This window comes from Cricetulus griseus, assembly GCF_003668045.3.
Source record: "Cricetulus griseus strain 17A/GY chromosome 1 unlocalized genomic scaffold, alternate assembly CriGri-PICRH-1.0 chr1_0, whole genome shotgun sequence".
Classification (NCBI taxonomy): domain Eukaryota; kingdom Metazoa; phylum Chordata; class Mammalia; order Rodentia; family Cricetidae; genus Cricetulus; species Cricetulus griseus.
In genome coordinates, this window is record NW_023276806.1 from 172,657,424 (window position 1) to 172,677,503 (window position 20,080).

At 41.8% G+C, this 20,080-nt stretch overlaps 1 protein-coding gene across 1 annotated transcript; it reads right to left on the reverse strand.

The window, feature by feature from the left end:
• Positions 1 to 1,306: 1,306 nt before the first annotated feature.
• Positions 1,307 to 18,693, reverse strand: Psmc2 (proteasome 26S subunit, ATPase 2). Its single transcript, XM_027393428.1, has 12 exons — positions 18,537 to 18,693; positions 13,054 to 13,091; positions 12,503 to 12,584; positions 11,726 to 11,825; positions 9,524 to 9,655; positions 9,069 to 9,141; positions 8,440 to 8,535; positions 7,838 to 8,002; positions 7,005 to 7,092; positions 1,827 to 2,029; positions 1,627 to 1,723; positions 1,307 to 1,546 (listed from the first exon to the last, which is right to left on the reverse strand). Exons 1-12 carry the CDS (start codon positions 18,604 to 18,606, stop codon positions 1,389 to 1,391), a joined length of 1,302 nt encoding a protein of 433 aa, XP_027249229.1. The 5' UTR covers positions 18,607 to 18,693; the 3' UTR covers positions 1,307 to 1,388.
• Between the last annotated feature and the right edge of the window lie 1,387 nt (positions 18,694 to 20,080).

Here is a 20,080-nt window from a genome sequence, read left to right on the forward strand (position 1 = left end):
ATCAAGGAAAAGGCCACAGTGATTGTATTTTATGAATGAAAGGCCCTTTCTACTTGGAAACTTTCATAAGGTTAAAATTTCAGTTAACACAGCCACTTTTCTCTGGTCTCAACTTCCGACTTAAAAATGCACACAGCTTTTGCTGGTTTGCAATTTACTTGTGAATATTACTCTTCAATAAAAGTGCTGTTTATTGTGTTTATGCTTCAGTATTTAGGAGGTAAGACTTGGGGGCTGGGGAGACAGCTCACTCCACAAAGCATTTCCTGTGTAGGCATGAGGACCCCAATCTGATCCACAGACTCCATTTTAAAGATCTGGGACCTCCCTGATGAGAACTATGTCCCACTAACAAAGTCAAACAGGGCCCACTCCAGAGGTCAACCTCTGGCCTCCACACACACATGCACCTGAGCACACACATAAAAAACATTGCTGGGAGTTATATAAGAAGTCATTTTAAAGAAAGCTGTTAAGGATACCAACATACCTTTGTTTTAAAAGTAACCCAGAGTTAGGCCTGGAGGTCCAAGACCTTTAATGTCGGCACTCAGGAGGCAGAGGCAGAGGAGCAGGCAGATCTGAGTTCAAGACCAGCCTGATCTACACAGTGAGTTCCAAGACAGTCAGGGCTCAGAGTTACCCTGCCTCAAAATAAATAAACAAACAAACAAACAAACAAGTAAAAATAAAAACAACTCACCACAGACAAGGAGTTTAATCAGTTTTATCAACTCTCAACCACTAAAAAATATTCTTCTATAAATTGGCCCCAGCTCTGGAGTTCCTAAACCCTCACTTTACCTGCTACCATTTCACCCTTCATTAAAATCACCTGTTCGTGACTGGTTTGAAACTGGTCAAATGGTAGTGGAAAATGCATTAAATGCTTCTTTCACTTTAAAAACATTTGGTCCAAGCTGGGGGCATATAGTTCAGTGGTAGTGTTTGCCTAGCATTCAAAAACCCAGTACTCAGTATCATCAAAGAAACAAAACCAATTTGGCCAAAACCTTAATACACAAAACCCTTACAATGGGTGAAAGCCATCATCTTGTACCTATACAAACTATTTTGATGATGGCTGAAGAGTTCAAGAGCTTAACACACTTGGACTTTCTACACCTCAGACAATGAAGTTCATACATGCACCACACCAGCCAGCACAAGCAGAGCAAGAGTTGCTGGTGGGCTGAGAAGCACTTATGCATAGTCCTTCAGATGATATGGACCAAAGCCGTGAACAGTGCCCTGGAACCTTGTTCTGACTAACACTGCACAACAGGAAACAGGGATCTGGAAGCACTTAGGAATTTTTAAACCTTTATTTTTGTAAGGTGGGGGGAACAAGTTACCCAAGAGCAGGAAGTTCTCAAAGCCTCTGGGGCTCAATTGTACGTCATGTAGCGGGGAGTAGCACTGAATTTGGCGTAGGACTTGATGACCTTATTTACAGCTTCCAAGAAGTCCTTCTCTGTAGCAATTTTTCGCCGTGCTCGGATGGCAAACATACCAGCTTCTGTACAGACACTTCTAATTTCCGCCCCTGTCCAACAAAGAAAAGAAAATGGTTTAATTACAGGGGCCCAAAAGACTGACTGGCAAACGAGTAAGACGAGCACTTACCAGTACTGTTTGGACACAGTCGGGCCAGCAGTTCAAACCTAATGTCTCTTTCAACACTCATTGAGCGCGCATGAATCTTAAAGATGTGAGTCCGACCCTAAAAATGAAGGAATTCACATACATTACAGTGAAAATATATCACAGAAAGACAAAATTTCAACAATATTTTTTCTTAAATGAACTTTTTTTTTTTTTTTTACCTCTAAATCGGGTAAGCTAAACTCAATCTTTCTGTCCAATCTCCCTGGCCTCATCAGTGCTGGATCCAAAGTGTCAGGTCGGTTAGTCGCCATCAGAACTTTGATGTTGCCTCGAGGATCAAAACCATCCAGCTGATTGATCAGTTCCAACATGGTTCTCTGCACCTCATTGTCACCCCCAGCACCATCATCAAACCGAGCCCCTGAGGAGACAACAGAGAATCATCCAATGCCCATTTAGAGCAGCTCTACTCACGACCTGAAAATGACTTACAGCCTCACCTGCAGCCAACTGCACACCCTACTCTGAAGTTATGAAACTAACTAAGAAGCAAAATGCACCAAAACAAAATGAAAACAAAAGTCACACATGTTGGCCAACTACTCCAGGGCTAGGGCCTGTCTTGGAATGTAGCTGATATACCTGGAGATACTCCATTAGAGAATATTGATTTTTCCTTTCCCAGCAAGTATCAATGGCAAATAGTTTCTTGGTTAGGGATGAGATATTGTGTCCATTTCTTCTTCATAGCACTGGAATTTGGCCTGAACTGAACCTGGGAAAATCTTTACTTTAGAAAGAATTTACATAAGTTTACTTAACAGTTTTCTTTAAAATATCTTTGAAGTTATTCCTTAAGGACATTTTGTTTTGCAAATTAACCAAGAACTCTTCTGTAGGGAGTGAAGGGACACTAGCCCATTGGAACATGTGGCTCTGGCAGGCCTTGCCCTTCTCTCCTCTTCCCTCTCCCTTAGATTACATTCCTCAAGCTAGACATCAAGGTCTATCCTTTATTTGGCCATTTCCTCCTCCTGAGGCTCACTACCACAGTCCAGCAATCAGAAGCCTCCTCTGGCTCACTTAATTAACATGCCCAATTAAATTTAAATAACTCCTCCTAACATGGGGTTTTCCCTTTACCTTTATAAAGCGACATTTGCCTATGGGCCTCACCTTTCTCCTCTCTATCCAGAAACAGTCCCTTTAGGACAAATACGCTGTTCCCTTCTCCTCCTCTATCTCCTTTACCACCATATTCTAACACAGACCTCCCCTTTTCCTACTCTTAAAATTGCACCTGGAGGTCATCTGCTGCTGTTTCCTGCCTGAGTCAGAAAGCAGACACTAACTTTTCTTCCCAGATTAATAAAAGGTCTCTTCTGTGAAAACAGATGTTTGAGTGTGGTTTGTGCCTAATCCAGGGTCTAGAAGGAAGCCCCAGCTGTGTGTGGGTCCCCTTCAGAGAGAGTTTCAAGATGGCAGCTATAACCTCAGCTAGAGTCTCCAGGCAATAATAATCTGGGGAAAGCTGGAAAGCTACCCAAAGAGTATTAGGAGAACAGAGATGGCTCAGCAGTCAAGAGCACTTGCTGTTCTTACAGAGAGGATCCCAGTTCTAGTCACCAAATCCTACAAACTGCTCACAACTGCCTGCCAGCGACTCCAGTTCCAGAGCGCCTGACAAACTCTTCTGACCTCGGCAGGCATGCTCACACACATGCACACATGCACAGCATCCATATACTCAAGACATACACTGTACACAGACGTTTTGAATAATAAAGATGGGCACACCCTGCTCCTGGAGAAGGATCCTCTGAGTCAGGTTCCTAGCACCTATGTCTCACAGTCACCACTGCCTGTAACTTCAGCTCCAGGGCAACACGACGCCCTCTTCTGGCCTCTGCAGACCCTGCACTCACACATGCACATACTCACACACGCTATAAGACATTACAAATAACTAGAAAAAAGGTCATGTCCAGGGCAGCTACAGCTTAGCAGCTTCCTCAGCACTGGGTGTTTAGCACAAGGCAACTGACAAAAGCAAGACACCATTTGAAAAAGACTTCTGCTACATTGGTGGCTTGGCAGCCCAGGAGGCCCTATAAACCACACTTTTGAAAAACTCAGGAAGTGACACAAGACCATATGCTGAAACCTGGCCAAAAGAATATTGCTAGCCTGTGGGAACTAAACTTTGAATCCTATCTGTGTAGCATTCAGTGGGCTGAAAATCCACCCAAAGACTGGAACAGCATCTATAACCTAATATCTAAAATAGGAAAGACTAGAATTGCCATCACAGAGGACTCCTAAAGCTAAGACAGGCACACCAAGACTCTGAACCTAGTTTTCATGTCCTATATCCTATCTGCACTGGACTCAGATCTTCAATGTTCATGCTCACTCGAGGAGCACTGCGACACTAGACTTAAACTGTGAGTGTGACTACGCTCATGTCTCTGTCCCCAGCATCCACTCTGCATGCATTCCTCCTTGTTCAGTCCCCAATGCCAGGCAAGCCAGCATGCTCTGTTCTTGCCCATACATTCCTTGCCTCATTCACTCTTTTCTTTTGCATTTTTCCATTTTCTATTCCCAAAGTACGTAACTTGGCCTGGTTTGCAGGGTCTCTATGGCCTAAGAGATGGATCAATTCTGCATTACCTGTTAACAACAGTTTTACCTCAATAATAACTGAGAGATACTACTGATGATGATGATGACTGAAGAACTAAAAGAGAACCTTTCCATGATAAAAGCAATCTTAAAGAATTTATGACCACTAACTCAGTTCCACAGAGGATACTGAAAGAAAGTTTTGGGACTAAGAAGTACATCTAAGAGGCTACAGAAAAAAAAAACAAACAATATTAGGACAATAGTCACACAAATGAGTATAAGAAAACATCAAACACAACAAAAGCAGCAAAAATGACTAGCATCAATACACATGTTCCAATATTATCTCTGTGTGCTCACAGCCAGTTCTAGTATATGTAGTGAGCTCCAGGTCAGCAAGACCCACCCTCCCCCCCACCCTCCAAGGGCTGGAGAAATGGCTCAGTTGGTAAAGTGCTTGCTATGCAGGCGTGAGGACCTATGTTTCTCCCAGCACATATGTAAAAACTGGGGCACAGAAGTGGGTACCTGCAATCCCAGTGCTGGGGAGGCAAAGACAGGAAGATTCTTGGGAGCGGATTGGTCAGCCAGTCTAGCCAAACTGGTGAGCTCTGATTCAGTGAGAGGCCTTATCTCCAAAGGTAAGGTGGAAAGCAACTGAAGAAAACAATGTCACTCTTTGGTCTGCACACATGTGGGCCACACAAGTGCAAGTGCACCCTTAAACACTAATTCCCCAATCAAAAGACACAGATTAGAAGACTGGAATACATATAGGATCTACCTATTTGTTGCTTTCAAGAAGCACAACTCACCAGCAAAGACAGACACATTATGATAAAAGGACAGAAAAGTACTCCAAACAAACAAACACATAGATAGATTAATGAGTAAACAAACAAACAAATATTAGGAGCAAGCAAGTGTAGCTGAAGGCCAAAAACTGAAAAATGAGATATATAGGTGTAGGGGAAGCTGTAGCCACGCCTTCTTAGGGGCTGGCTACAGGAGTACCTGAGGGCTTGTGAGGGCGTGGTCAGAGTGAGTAGGGGGACTGCGTTTTCGGTTTCGGTTTCTCTTTGCTTCTTGCTGTACAGACTACCACCGGCTGGCTGGTCCGCTCTGTAAGTAAGGCTTTTCCCTATTAAATACCCTTATATTTCTACCTGACTCCGTATTGGTAATTACCTACTATATATAGGAGAAAATCTTGCAAACTTTGGCAAATCTGACAGGGAATTAATGTGTAGAACATACAAAGAACTCAAAATGGGGCTGGAGAGATGGCTCAAAGGTTAAGAGCGCAGACTGCTCTTCCCAAGGTCCCTGAGTTCAATTCCGAGCAACCACATGATGGCTCACAACCACCCATAATGAGATCTGGTGCCCTCTTCTGACCTGCAGGGATACATGCCAACAGATACTGTATACATAATAAATGAATAAATAAATATATCTCTTAAAAAAAAATAACTAACAATAAATCTTCCATACGACCCTGCTATACCACTCCTGGGCATTTACCCAGAGTCTGCAAACACATCACAGACACACCTGCACACCAATGTTCACTGCAGCATTAGTCACAGGAGTTAAATTAAGGAGCCAACTTAGATGTCCAACAATAGAGACGTCAACAGAGGAAACACCATGTATGTACATGGTGGAGCATCACGCTATTGGCAGGAAGAGAAGCTGGAGACAGGAATAGGCATATCTGCAGCTACTGATTAGTGGTCTAAGCCACAGCTGACACCTCAGGACAGTTCAATGTTTTCAGTCTTTCACATTTTAGCCTAACCCTGGAAAAGATCCATAAAACAGGCAAGGCAGCAATTATCACCCCTTTTGTGGAGTTGAGTAAACTGAGGCTAACACTGTATTATATCAAATCTGTGAACCTAATATTATTATTCTGGGTAAACAAAGACAAACTACCACCATTTCTGTTTCAATCCAGTGCCTTCGTCACAGTAAGGGATGATGTATCATTTCAACTGATGAGTTGTTCAAAGTATGAAAATTTATACCCACAATGAAATGAACTAGCACAAACACAAGCTATCAATATGATGTAGAATTTTTCCTTCATAGACATACTGTTGCTTAAATCTGTGGCTCTAATTTGGAGTTAAAATTTTTTATAAGATTAACGTATCACAGAACTCTACTACATATCACTTTAATCTTTTATGGAACTCAATCCTACACTAATTCTCTAAAATATCATGCAGGGATGGTGAGATGGCTCAGGAGGCAAAGGTGACTGTTAACAAGCCTGACAACTAATTTGATCCCTGGGACCCACATGGAAGGAGAGAATTGACCCCCATAGGTTGTCCTTTAACCATATTTGGTAGTTTGAATGAAAATGGCCTCCTAAGCTCATAGGAACCGACACTACTGGGAAGTAGGCCCTTGCTGGAGTAGGTGAGGCATTACTGGAGAAGTGTGCTGCTGGGGTGGGCTTTGAGGTCTCAGATGTTCAAGCCCGGCTAGTGTGTCTCAGCTCTCTTCCTGCTGCCTGCCAATCCAGATGTAGAACTCTTAGGTCCTTCTCCAGCACGGTCTGCCAGTATGCTGTCACACTTCCCTCCGTGACAATAACAGACCAAACCTCTGAACTGTAAGCCAGCCCCAATTAAATGTTTTCCGTTACAGATCTGCTCTAGCCATGGTGTCTCTTCACAGCAATAGAAACCCTGGCTAAGACACTATAGCACTGTACACACATAATAAAAACTAAATCAATAAAATGTCATTCATACCTCCAATGGCATCAATTTCATCAAAGAAAATAAGGCAGGCTTTTTTTGTTCTGGCCATTTCAAAAAGCTCACGAACCATTCGAGCCCCCTAATGAGAAAATTTGATTCATTATTACAAAGTTGATTTTAAGTCTTCTAAAGTACAATCAATAAACTATGCTGCACAGTTTTCAACACTTTTCTAACAGCATTCTCAACCATTGTCACCTAAAGCTTTTTCTAAAAGACTGAAGATTGCTATCTATATTATCAAATTAATCTTTTTAGCTTCAGTACAATAGTACATAATTTTCAAGACTGTCTAGCTATTAAATAGAACTAAGGTTAAGAACAAAAATGATTTGCAGACCAGGCTGGCTTCCAAACTCACAGAGAACTACCTGTCCCAAGTTAACATTCTTTAAGTGAAGTAAGATAAGCAAAACTAGAGGAAATAAAAGTATTTGATCTGTCACTTGGAATTACTGATCACTGAATTTGATTAAAATATTAAAACTAAAATACTAAGTCATGTAGTCCCTTTTGGTAATCCTTAAGTATACTAAACATTGTGTTTTAGGTATAATATATCCAACCCTAGACTTTAACCTAAATACCTGTACTTATCTATGAATGTTTTCTATCTCTCATCAAACCCTACTGTCCCTGAGATAAAAATCTCACTTAGCCAGCACTTCTGGGGTTTTTACCTCATACATCAAACCTGCACTAAATACCATTCTTCTGGGGAGGAAACATGCTGAATTTTAAATGGTAGCTTATTTGGAATTATTTCAATCTTATGCATCTATCACAGAGCAATGAATGCTTTAGTTTTGATAAATTCACTTTACCTCACCGACGTATTTCTGTACGAGCTCAGACCCAATAACTCGGATGAAGCAAGCGTCAGTCCTGTTAGCAACTGCCCTAGCACAGAGTGTCTTGCCTGTGCCAGGGGGACCAAACAGCAGAACACCCTTCGGAGGCTCAATCCCAAGGTTAACAAATCTCTCTGGCTGTGACAGAGACACAAATTTTACTTACCACTTCTGCATAATAAAAATAAAAAATGATATAAAAATAACATTTCACTTTAAATAATTACAGTGCTTAAAAAAATCAATTATCTGATATTGTGTGTTCCATTAGCCTTCGAGGTTTAACAGTTTTCTCTTGAACAACTATTTTCTTCTATAATAACAGTACTATAGTTAACAAGCTACACTCCTTTATCAATCTAATCAGCAGATCTGTCTTTTAAATACACCTGGCCACTCAATTCTTGTTTGCTGTCTTCTGAAATTTAAACATCTTTCTACACCTCCACCCTACCAAAAGTTTTCATGAAGAAAAATAAAACATTCAAAAGCTATGTAACCCACAAGCAATGCCAATGCTCACGTCACAGTGGCTTATTACATAAAGGAGTTTAAATGAGGACTCAGCTACTTACATGGAGTAGAGGGGTTTCAACTACTTCTCTCAATTTCTCAATCTGCTCCTTACAGCCACCAACATCACTGTATGTGACATCAGGTTTTTCTTCCACCTAAGAAAGATTATACACCATACTCATAGGTTTGTAAGTAGCAGACAGACCCTCCACAGGATACTTAATATCATAAAAACTAGCCTGTAACAAGAATGTTCATAAAAAGGGAGTTAAAGCTATTTGCTATATGTTAGGACATTAATTAACTCCAGTGTCCTAGAAGTATTGGGTGAGCTACATATTATGACATTAATAAGTGACAATATTGATAAAGACTTCCCAAATATTTTTTTATTTTTATTTTTTGGTAACTTTTTGATGCATAACCTACATTTGCTGCTTAAAAGCTTTAAACTTTTTCAGAACAAATGCATTTTTTTTTTCTTTGTTTTGGGGTTTTGTTTGTTTTTATGAGATAGACTTTCACCCTGTAGCTCAGGCTAGCCTTATACTTACTCTATAGCCCAGGCAGGCTTAAATTTGTGTTAATCTTTCTGCCTAAGCCTCCCAAATGCTGGGATTATAGATATGAGTACCTATGCCTGGCTGTCAATTACATTAAAGCGTATCCCTTTCCCCAAGTTTCTTACCTGCATCATGGTAACTGTTGGGTCAATCTTTGGAGGTAGTGGAATGTGAATTTGGTATTTATTTCGGTCCACACTAAGGAAGTAAAAATAAACAAAATAGATGCTCTTTAAGTATTTAGAGGACTTTTTGTGGCTAGTGTTTATCTTTAAAACCACACTGTAAGTAAGCAAAAGAGATAGCCCAGAAGTCAGGAAGAGAAAAAAGTTTTAAAGAGAAAGTTATGTATTCTATAGACATTAAGCCAATCATCATTAACTGTTCTCAACCAAGTACTGCCTCCACTTTATCTGGGCTGTTTTTAATTAGGAAACGAAGAGCCATGCATAAAAAGAAGCAATATGGGATTGACATCAGGGAGCTCACAGGGAAGGAAAGATCAGGAGTTATACCAACCACCTTTCACACTCCATAACATTGTTTATTCATTCACAACAAAGCCACAGTGTCAACTTACCCAACTCTCATCCCTTCTTCAATGTCAGTAGGTGCCACCTGATCGCTGAGATCCACCACAAACTTGGCAAACTGCTTCACATTGATAATGTATTTGGGGTCCTCTGAATCAGCATTGATTATCTTCGTACACCTAGCACAGGAAAAGGCTTCATAAGAGTAAGGAACCTAAGCCAACAACAGTGAGCTTAAGTAAGTGTGTTCCTTCCAGGGCATGCGATGTAACACCAAGCAAGTGTAGACCAAAACTGCAGAAACTTGGCCACTGCTCAAGATCCTTCTGGGCTCAACCCAAGGGCCACTCAACCTTACCTGAGCCATAGACACTTCAGATGACACCCTTCCCCAGAAAAACAAAACCCAAAACTTTCAAGTGTGACTTTCCTCTACATGTCCCTTTAGTATCAGGGACACTTTTACATCTTAGGTGACTTTCATTGTCATTTTCCCTGTAAGAATATAGCCTCGTGTCTTATGCCAAATTCAGTAATTATGTGCTTTCATTTTTTTCCTAAGTTGACCTTTTAAATCCATTTTTGTTGTTATTTTTAATTTGAAAGTATTCACTGTCTGAGAAATCTGGTAAAAGTAGATAATACCATGTGTGTCAAAGTATCCAATAAAGAAAACAGAATATATAATTCCTATTAAAAAGCTATTGCATAAGCCACAGCAAGGAATGCAGAGAACTATAAAAGAGCCCCCCTAGTGTCCATGTAGGCTGATGGTAGGAGTATTTTGTGTATGCAGCATATATCACAAGACGGTTTTCTCTTGCCAGCCTCCGTCTTCTAAGGGAGAATTAAGCATACTACTTTAGCTGATAGACCTGCTGCTCCATAAACACAGAAGTAGATTCTGTATTTTTAATCATGGGAGGCAAGGAGGCAACAAAGTAGATTTGTTCATTTGGTTTTTGGTTTAAGACATGGCCTTACTATGTAGCTGAGGCTGGCATCAAACATGTGGTGAGCCCCCTAGCAGTCTCCAGCCTGCTAGGATTACAGATGTGGACCACCATGTGCTACCACTATGCCTGGCTAGTCGCCTGGCTAGTCCACGGTTTAAAAAGTAGGCTGAGGGCTGGAGGATGGCTCAGCCGTTAAAGGCTAGGCTCACAACCAAAAAGTAGGCTGAGTTTGTTTTAACACACCCATAATCACACAGAGTCAGAGGCAGGAGGATCACTACAAGTCTGAGGCCAGCCTAGTTAGAGTGAGACCCTATCCTTAAAAAAAGAAAGCAGTACATATACAGAAACTTTGATTTCAAGAATGGCTGAATAAGGATCTTCAACAGGGGCTGAGAGATGGCTCAGACGTTAAGAACACTGGCTGCTTTTCCAGAGGACCTGAGTTCAATTCCCAGCAACCACATGGTGGCTCACAACCATGTAAAATGAGGTCTGGTGCCCTCTTCTGGCCTGCAGGGATACATGCAGGCAGAACACTGTATGCATAATAATACATAGGAAATAAATAAATCTTTTAAAAACTAACCTTCAACAGCTTACATCTGTGAATTGAACATATTTTCTTTAAAAATTAAAAGGGAATAAAGAGATACACCTATATTAAAAGCAATACAAAATTTCCAAACAAGGTAGTTATATCTTTAATAAAAACCTAAAGGGGCTTGTAAGAGGGCTCAGCAGGTAAAGGGTCTTGCCACCAAGCCTGATGTCCTGATTTTGCTCCCTGGAATCCACATGACAGGACTCCCAAAAGTTGTCTCCTGACCCCCACACCCATACTGTGCACATGGGAGGGCACAAGCATGCACACACACATATACACACACACACACACACACACACACAATAATTAAATATTTTTTGAGGGGGGGGTTCAGACAGGGTTTCTCTGTGGCTTTGGAGGCTGTCCTGGAATTAGCTCTTGTAGACCAGGCTGGTCTCGAACTCACAGAGATTCCCCTGCCTTTGTCTCCCAAGTGCTGGGATTAAAGGCATGCGCCACCACCGCCCAGCTAAATGTAATATTTTTAAGGCCTCCAGATTTACTTATTTGCATGCAGACATACATGAGGATACATGTAAAGTTAGAAGGATCAGTACAGCACAAGAACTTGGGTTTTCATACTGCATTCTGTACTTTGAGTATTCGTAATAATTACTTATAGCACAGAATTTTAACCCCAGGTATCTGTAGAAAGCTTTATTTATGAAATGTGAAACTACTGATACCTTGCAACCTGTAGCGGCTGTTCACTCTGAAGTGTCTGTTTATCTGCAGCCAGGTCCCAGAGGGCTGGTGGGGCCAGGCCAGTGTCAGACTCTTTAATACCTACAAGAGAAAGACGGCAAAACCCATCAGAATGTAGCACATCACCCCAAACTAACCTTCTCAACCCTGGCACCACTGCATTCTGTATTGAATAACTCCTTTTCCAGGGACTGTCCTGTCACTCTGTAGGGTGCTGAGCAGCATCCCTGGCTGCTAGAAACGACACAGTACCAGCACTACCTTTGTGCATAGCACAGGGATCAAACTGCCTCTGGGCACTGCCGAATGCCTCCAGACAGAGCAATTACACTATACCCCTGCCCCCAAACCATTGCCTCAAAGCAATTAAAAAAATGTAATGCCTACTTGACTTCTCGTTTTTTTTTAATATTATAGGACTTTATTATTTAAATTCCCAGGTGCCAACAACTAGGCAATAGCCATACTGGATAAAATCATGTTTTTTAGTCAATATAAAGCTTTGACATATCAGAGTTTACTGAACTAGGCCTTGACCAGCAAAAATATCACTTGTGTAAAGGATGTTACTTAACTGCATATGGATTAAACACAGTTGTAAAAAAGTATATAGTAAAATAGTGTTAAATGAGGTCAAATTTCTTAGGGTTTTTTTAAAAAAAATCTGTAACTCATGATTTTACTTCAAATTCACATTTAAAAAATTTTAGCACAATCATTAATTCATTTAAAGCAAGGAAGTAGGAATACATACATACCAGTGAGCTCATTGATTTTTTTGAGAAGTTGTTGAATGTCATCCTCAACCTGCTTGATCTGTCTAGAGTAAGTACTCTGACCCTGGGTGGTAGAGATCAGTTTAATTAGAAAGTCAGGCATAACTTTGCATCGGTAACAATCTTACTAGCCTTACTGTATTAGAGCCTGGGAGGAAGCACTAGAGGGAGAATGACCTGGAGTTGACCAGGCTCACACTTACGGCAATCCTGAGTCTTGGGCTAGAGGTGTTGAGTCCCACACCTAGTAGAGAGGCAGCCTATTTCTATGCACTTAAATTTCCCATTCCGAACCTAATTTTGTCACACACACACTTTAAATACAGTAAACATTTACACAAGTCACTTCAAATATATACTACTCACTATTAGAGTTTGTATAAGGATCAGGAGTAAGTTTAAGCATGCTGCCTACATACAGACTCTCTGTTGTCTTCTTAATCAGTGTGAGCTCTCTGACACTGCCTTCTGACAGGTTTAGAAAGACAAAATAAAAAACAATCTTTGTTTAAGCACAAAACATAAAAACTTACATAAGTTTTCAATAAGGCGATGTCCCCCTCATCCAGAGCTAAGACAAAACAGAAACCAGAGATGACATGAGTGGGGCTCAGCAAGAGGGCAGCTGATCAACCTCTCTGTTCACATCCAAGGTTTTAACTGAGTTCTAAAACCAGTAACTGCATACATAGTATCACACACTCGGTGACAATGTGCATGCCTTATGCACTATACATACAGAATAGGCACATTATGGGACTGACTTCAATAATCATGCTACATTCATGCAATGAAATACAAGGTAGCCAGTCCATCTGTTTGGTGCACACCTTTAGTCCCAGCAGAGGCAGGTGGATATCTGAGTTCAAGACCAGCCTGGTTTAGAGTTCCAGGACAGCCAGGGCGACACAGAGATGCCCAAAGGAAAAAAGAAAAAAAAAAAAACAGAAAGAAATGCAAAATGATAAGTTCTTATAGAAAGCTACTCAAGTATTAGTAAGTCAAACAGCCAGATTAAAAAAAAACATTGAATATGCATATAATATTTCTTTATACAGAAAATCTTTTTTAAAAATATGATGAGGAGTCTTAGATGGTGATTACCTAAATGTTACCAGTGGTCATCTAGTATGACAAATAATTTGTAGTCTACCTGTAAATGATACAATCTATACTTCTTTAATGGCACATTGTGCACTGTGAATTTGTCTGGTATCCAAATTTGACCACCATTCTCAAGTTAACAGTCACATGCTCCTATGGGTACGCAAGAGCATGGACAGAGTCCTCTGGCTTGAGGCTTTCACACAGGTAATATGACAGGTAAGAGACAAGGCAGTGTAGTCTAAGAAACTCAGCTACCAGCCCAACAGAAATGAACCCCAATCCTGGAATCTGTTAATGGGACAGCCTCAGGCAAATAACATCACTTCTGAAATCTTTTCACTTTTATAAAATAAAGAATAAGCACATACCAGGATCAGTCATATCTAGACATATGCACTCTCGTGTCTGTGTACAGAGTGTAAAAATTTTTCCTTCTTCAAGCAGTGATTCACTATTTGTTAATTCATCATTTGCAAGGACTTTACAGAATATATTTTCTATGAATATCAAAAATCAACTGTAGGAGCTGACACAACATCTTCGGGGTTAAGAGCACTGGCTGCTCTTCCAGAGTACTGAGGTTGGATTCCCAGCACCCACATGACAACTCATGACCATCTATAACTCTGGTTCCAGGGCATCTAAGTCTTCTGGCCTCTGCAGGTACCAGGCACACATGTATTACACATATATACATGCAAGCAAGACACCTATAAACAAATAATCTTTAAATCAACTGTACATATTTTAAAGAAATTTTTTTCAACCTGGAAAGACAATTTCCATAGGGAAGGAAGGACTTTTTCTTGGTAAAGAAGTGCTCTTGTTAGGGATAACAGAGCTTGCGTAATGGAGACTTGAGGTATTGGGAAGACAGGCCATGAGTGCCAGGATGAGTTTGTAAGGACCACAGCATGTCTTCATATTAAAAACTACACCTGAGCCAGGTGTGGTGGCACACACCTTTAATTTCAGCACTAGGAGGCAGAGGCAGGCGGATCTTTGTGAGTTTGAGGTCAGCCTGGTCTACATAATAAGTTCCAGGCCGACCAGAGCTACAGGGTGAAACTCTCGTCACAAAAAAAAAAGAAAAAAAAAAAAAAAAAGAAAGAAAGAAAGAAAAAAAACCCTGTACCTTAGGAAGGACTGGGTTGACAAGAAAATGGAGTACATGAGGCCAACGTGAGGTCACAAGCCTCTCACAATGGTGCAAACCATAAGACTAAGTTGGGCCTAGCATGTAAGAAGCTGGAGGTTCAATCCCTATTACTGCATAAAACAAAGGGAAAAGAAAAGAAAACCAGGGCTAGAAAAGCCTGGAGAATAAGAATCTGCAGCACATGGCAGCAGATGAAATTTAAGAGCAAGGAAGAGAAGAATCAAACATAATTCGAAGGCTTTGCGCCCAGGAACCTCAGTGTAGAGAAATAACTAAAGAGACAGCTATAGGAAGTTTATCAATCTTCCTATGTCTGTGAAGAGTTAGCAGTGCGGGCTGGACTCCTGTCCTTTGGAAGATAGCTTATAAACTGGCTTTTGGCTGCTATCTGAAAACTTGGATTTGGGGAGAGTTCTGATCATTCCAGAACTATGTGAAAACTATTTGTACAAATATCAGTTCATACAGAATACCAACTTTCCTTCTGAGAGTCTGGAATTTCGTTGTGTGTTAGGCAAAGCCTGCCTATCTATCCAATCAAACCTGGGCACTGGCACCTAGTCTCCAACAATCTTCCCTGACTGTTAATTATTTTAATCATATTATCACATCTTGTCGTTGAGACAATTGGGAGAATCTATGTGATTTTTATTTCTGTTCCCCTGAATGTTACTTCATGTCCACTATCCCTTTTGTCTTTGAGGTTTTGCTTTGTATCCTTTGTCACAATAAAGTCACAGTCACAACTGTAACTGTCTAAGTTCGGTGACATGTCCTATAAACTTGAGTGAGAATTCTTAACACAGCAGCACATCCCAACATGGCAATCCAGAAAGCCGAGACATGAGGCAGTACAGTTTTAGTGCAAACATGAGGTCAAAACAATCATTGGGTTCCATGCCAACTTGTCTTTCCAGTCTTGGCTGCCATTGAGAGCAGCAGCCATGGGCCTCAACATGGGTCACAGGTGCATGCCTCACTAACTCAGCACACCAAGTTCTTTGAAGACATGATCCAGGAAGTGTGTGGCTTTATGAAATGTTGTTTCTCAAGGTCTCCAAGAACAAATGGAGCTCAAGTTCATCAAGAAGGTGAAAATGTACCAAGAGGAATCAGTGAGGAGCTGAGCAACCTACTAGCGTCCACGAGGAAAGGAGAGGCCAAGGAGTGATCTATCCTGCTTGCCACCTCCCACAGTAACCCTTTATAAACTGGAGAAGGGGAAAAAAAGGGTTGACTGAGAATTATATTTGAGAAAAGACAGTTGAAGATGTGAACAGATGAAATCACCAGGAAGGAAATTAGAGAGACCATTACAGGACACAAGGAAGGGAAAAGAAACAGCAAAGGGGAGACTAGCAAGGAAGGTCAGTTAAAGAAGTTTAGTAAGGCCCAGGGTTACCTAGTAAGGCAGCAGACAGTAGGACAGCAGACCAAAGAGTCACTGATGAGAGACAGTGATTAGATACACATGCTGTGGAGACTAGACATGCTATTTTATCCCAGATGCAATATTTTCCAAACAACACTGGAGCCAAGCGATAAGAACTAACATCAAGATTTAAATCTAGCTCCTCCTAATACCAACCTCATCCTTTCAGTCACTTAGGCAATAAAAGGAGAAGGGGGGATGGAGGGGGGAGGGGAGAAGAGACAATGAAAAAGAAAATGGTTTGTAAATTGAAAAGGGAGACTATACTGTCTCAACTGTATTTTTGCTTGTTGGTTTGGTTTGGGTTTTTTTTTGAGACAGGGTTTCCTTATGTAGCCGTGGGGGTCCTGGAACCCTCTTGTAGACCAGGCTGGCCTAAAACTCAGAGATCCACCTGCCTCCTGAGTGCTGGGATTAAAAGCATGCACCATCACTGTGTGGCTCAACTGTGTGTTCTTAAGACAACATAGATATTTGTACATTCATAGGAACAAAAGAAGAAAACTCTGTACAAACACAAACGGGAGCAGTAACAAAGTCTCAGGGGGAAAAGGGAGAGATAAGACCAGGAACAGAGATGAGGTAGGCTTGAAGGAAACTGTCATTAAGTCCTTGAGGCAGAACTGAATGAAGGATAACAAGGAAGAGAACTTCTGGGGGATGAGAGGAAAGTCATCAGGCAGGAACCCAGGAACTAAAGTGAGGCTTGAAGAAAAGTAAGAGGCTTGACGGAGTCCACTCTGGCCAGCAAAGCAGGGTCCACAGTCACAAAACAATAATCAGCAGGTAAACAAAAGCCTGAAGTAACTTCACCATCAAGGTTAAACTGGTTTGAACAATGTTGATAGCCTATGCGCAGAAAAAGACACGAAACAATGAAGTTCCCAGAACTAAAAAAGGGAGAGCAAAGGCATAAAGGGAAATTTGTCATTTTAGAAGTGAAAATGGAGTCTACCAGTGTTCACCTTCTGAGACTCAGATGAAGATTAAAGTCACCAGAACTGAGGAGATCCCAGGACACTCAAAATGATGCCACAGAACCAACACAGGGAACAAAAGAACATGGGGTTAAAAAAAATGCAAGCAACCTTTGGGAGAGGCTTCAATAAAATAAGGTCATGTGTCTGTCAGGGTACCTTAGGAAAACCATTTAATTTCTCTAGCATTAATTTCATCATCTAACACACCGAGAGCTTTACCCTCACAGTGTTCTGTAAAGATCATATAAGATACACACTTTAGTCATACTTGTGCTCCAAAATAATCTTATTAATACTTACAAAATAACATCTGCAGAGAAAGACATAGATTACTACAAATAGGTGAAATACAAACTTTCTCAGAAAGCTTTCCAATAGGTCCTGAGTACCCCTGACACTTTCAATGGTGTAAAACACTTTTAAGGGGGAGTGGCAGGATGAGTGAAGACTAAAAAAGAAAAAAAAATTAGAAAAAAAGCTTTCTTTGGGGAAGAGGCATAAGTGGTGAAGGAGAGGTTGTTAAGACATACCACAACATTGAAAAACAGTGTGTTTAAGGTAAAAAAGAAAGTTGAAAACAAAGCATGAAGTTGAGACTAGAAAAAAACGAGAAGAAACTACATCCAAAAGTGTTGAACATATCTCATGCACCGAATGAAAAATGTCAAGCCTAGTCTCTATGGGGGGGGCAGTTTTCGCAAAATAACAACCCTGCTTCTAGGATGTAGCCTATTAACGTCCATGTGGTAAGTTTTAGGACACAGCCATTTGTAGACAGGAACATTCTAATTCTCCATCAACACTTAAATGTTATTGTTCTGCCGTAACATGGGGCATTTTACACAGAGACACAAGCACTTGCTGTCATGAGATCTCTGAAAGCAAGCTGTTGATCTACAGCAAGATACTGATTCTCATTCTCTCTCTCCCTCTCTTTGATCTACAGCAAGATTCTCTCTCTCTCTCTCTCTCTCTCTCTCTCTCTCTCTCTCTCTCTCTCTCTCTCTCTCTCTCTCTCTCTCTCTCTCTCCCTCTCTCATCTAGGGACAAGGATGCGAGACTCGCTCTCTTTGAACCCTGGGGTTCACGATGGTCGCTCCGCAGCGGTGGCACCGAGCGGCCCACGGCTGGGGAGGGAGGATGGGGCCGGGGGAAGGAGAGCTCGAACCCCGGCCTTCAGGCCGCCCTGGACACGGAACTTCAGCGCCGGGCGAACCCGGAGCCCGAGGAGAGCAGGGAAGGGACGGGCCCAGGCCCAGGCCCGGCGCCCTGGGGTCCACGGCGGGCGGAGCACCGCGGGGCGGCGGGCGGCCGGCCCGGGCCTCCGCGTCCTCTCACCTCGGATGGGCTTGTCGTCCTTCTCGTCCTCCTTGGTTTTCCGCTGGTCCGCACCTAAGTAGTCGGGCATTGTGAGGGCCGCAAGCGCCTCACGGTCTCACTGATTACACAGCACCTTCCTCGCTTCCGGCGGTGTCTCCCGTTTCTCTTCCCCACCGGAAGTAGGACGGGACGCCTGGGAGCCGAAAAGACTGTGTTGTGCGCAGGCCCAGACTTCCGCCCATCTTTTTATTTACCGGAGCAGCAACGTCCAAGATTAACTCTGGCTCAGGGGATGAGTTTAAATCTTGATTTAGTCATTAATAAACAATACACGCAGTCAGGGTTAACCTGTTAAATCTCTAGATTTTAATTAATTTCGCCTTTACCTCCCAAGATGGGGAGGATACTGAGTGACAGACGGTTGTTAGTAAAGCAATCTGGTTTTCATGGGAAGGAGGGGAAAGTTAAAAAGGCAGGAAAAACGAAGATGGGTCAAGAACTCGGACAAGCGTTTCTCTAAAGGACACACAAATGCCAAGCAGCACATGGAGGGATGGTCACCCCTGGGAAAATCAGATCAGAAGCACTGTCTTCTCTGTGGGCCTCAGAGCTCTGCCTTCCTGCGCACCACGTGCCCCACTCGTGCATGGCTATTATTATTGGGGGGCGGGGTGGCTATTATTTTTTGAAAAGGAAATAAAATTTGAGATGGGGGGGGAATTACCCAATAGAACTATTGTGTCCTGCTGATGGGTAACATGGTGCAATGGTTGTTGAAGATTGAAAACAACTAAAATATAATCTATATCAAGTAGTAATTCCACTTCTGGATATTGTTGTGCCCAGATTTCGGAACCACCAAAAGAACCCACCAACAAGGAGACGACTCACCGAAAGCAAGGACAAAGGATTCTTCATTAACTCGAGATTACGAGCTGCAGCTAGGCCCCCATTCGTTTGGGAACAAATGGAGTCACCACTTTCGACTGAGGGGTGTTTTTATAAGGGAAAATTGTAAGGCTGGAAGCCCCAAGATTACAGAACTTCCGTGGTTACACAGGACAGGTCAATGATTGTATGCTTCAGACAAGGTGCAATTAAGCAGGATGCTGCAGAGGAAATGAGTTTATTAATTGTCTCCTGGGCTGGGGACTTTTATAATTGATAACTATCTGGTCCTCTTTGGATTAGATGAATGTGGACACCATTCAAGAGTGTGATATTTGTACTAAGGCCTTGAGTCCTGTGGACCTTCATTTAACCTTGTCTGTTGGGCTGCCTTTTGGGAACTCAAGAGTTTTCTATTTGGGCTTTGGAGTCTGGGTTTTAGACTTTTATTAATTAACCCCTTTGAGATATACAATGCCAAAGAGTTGGGAGTGGGATGTCCATGTTGGTGGCTGCATTAGCAATAGGAATGGATAGACAAAGGGCGGCCTGTGGATACAGCATTATTATAATATATAGTATTATTATTATTGCAAACTATGTGATCATCGCACTAGTGATGTCTAATGACATGTTACATAACTCCTCCTGTATGTACCAGGTACCCAGGGAGA

Excerpts from the sequence above, each read along its gene's own strand:
- Psmc2 (XM_027393428.1), bottom strand. The coding sequence starts at position 18,606 with ATGCCCGACTACTTAGGTGCGGACCAGCGGAAAACCAAGGAGGACGAG. Across the intron at positions 2,030-7,004 it reads TGAAATTGATGCCATTGGAG|GGGCTCGGTTTGATGATGGT; the intron begins GTATGAATGACA and ends TTGTCTCCTCAG. Across the intron at positions 1,547-1,626 it reads ACTGTGTCCAAACAGTACTG|GGGCGGAAATTAGAAGTGTC; the intron begins GTAAGTGCTCGT and ends TTTGTTGGACAG.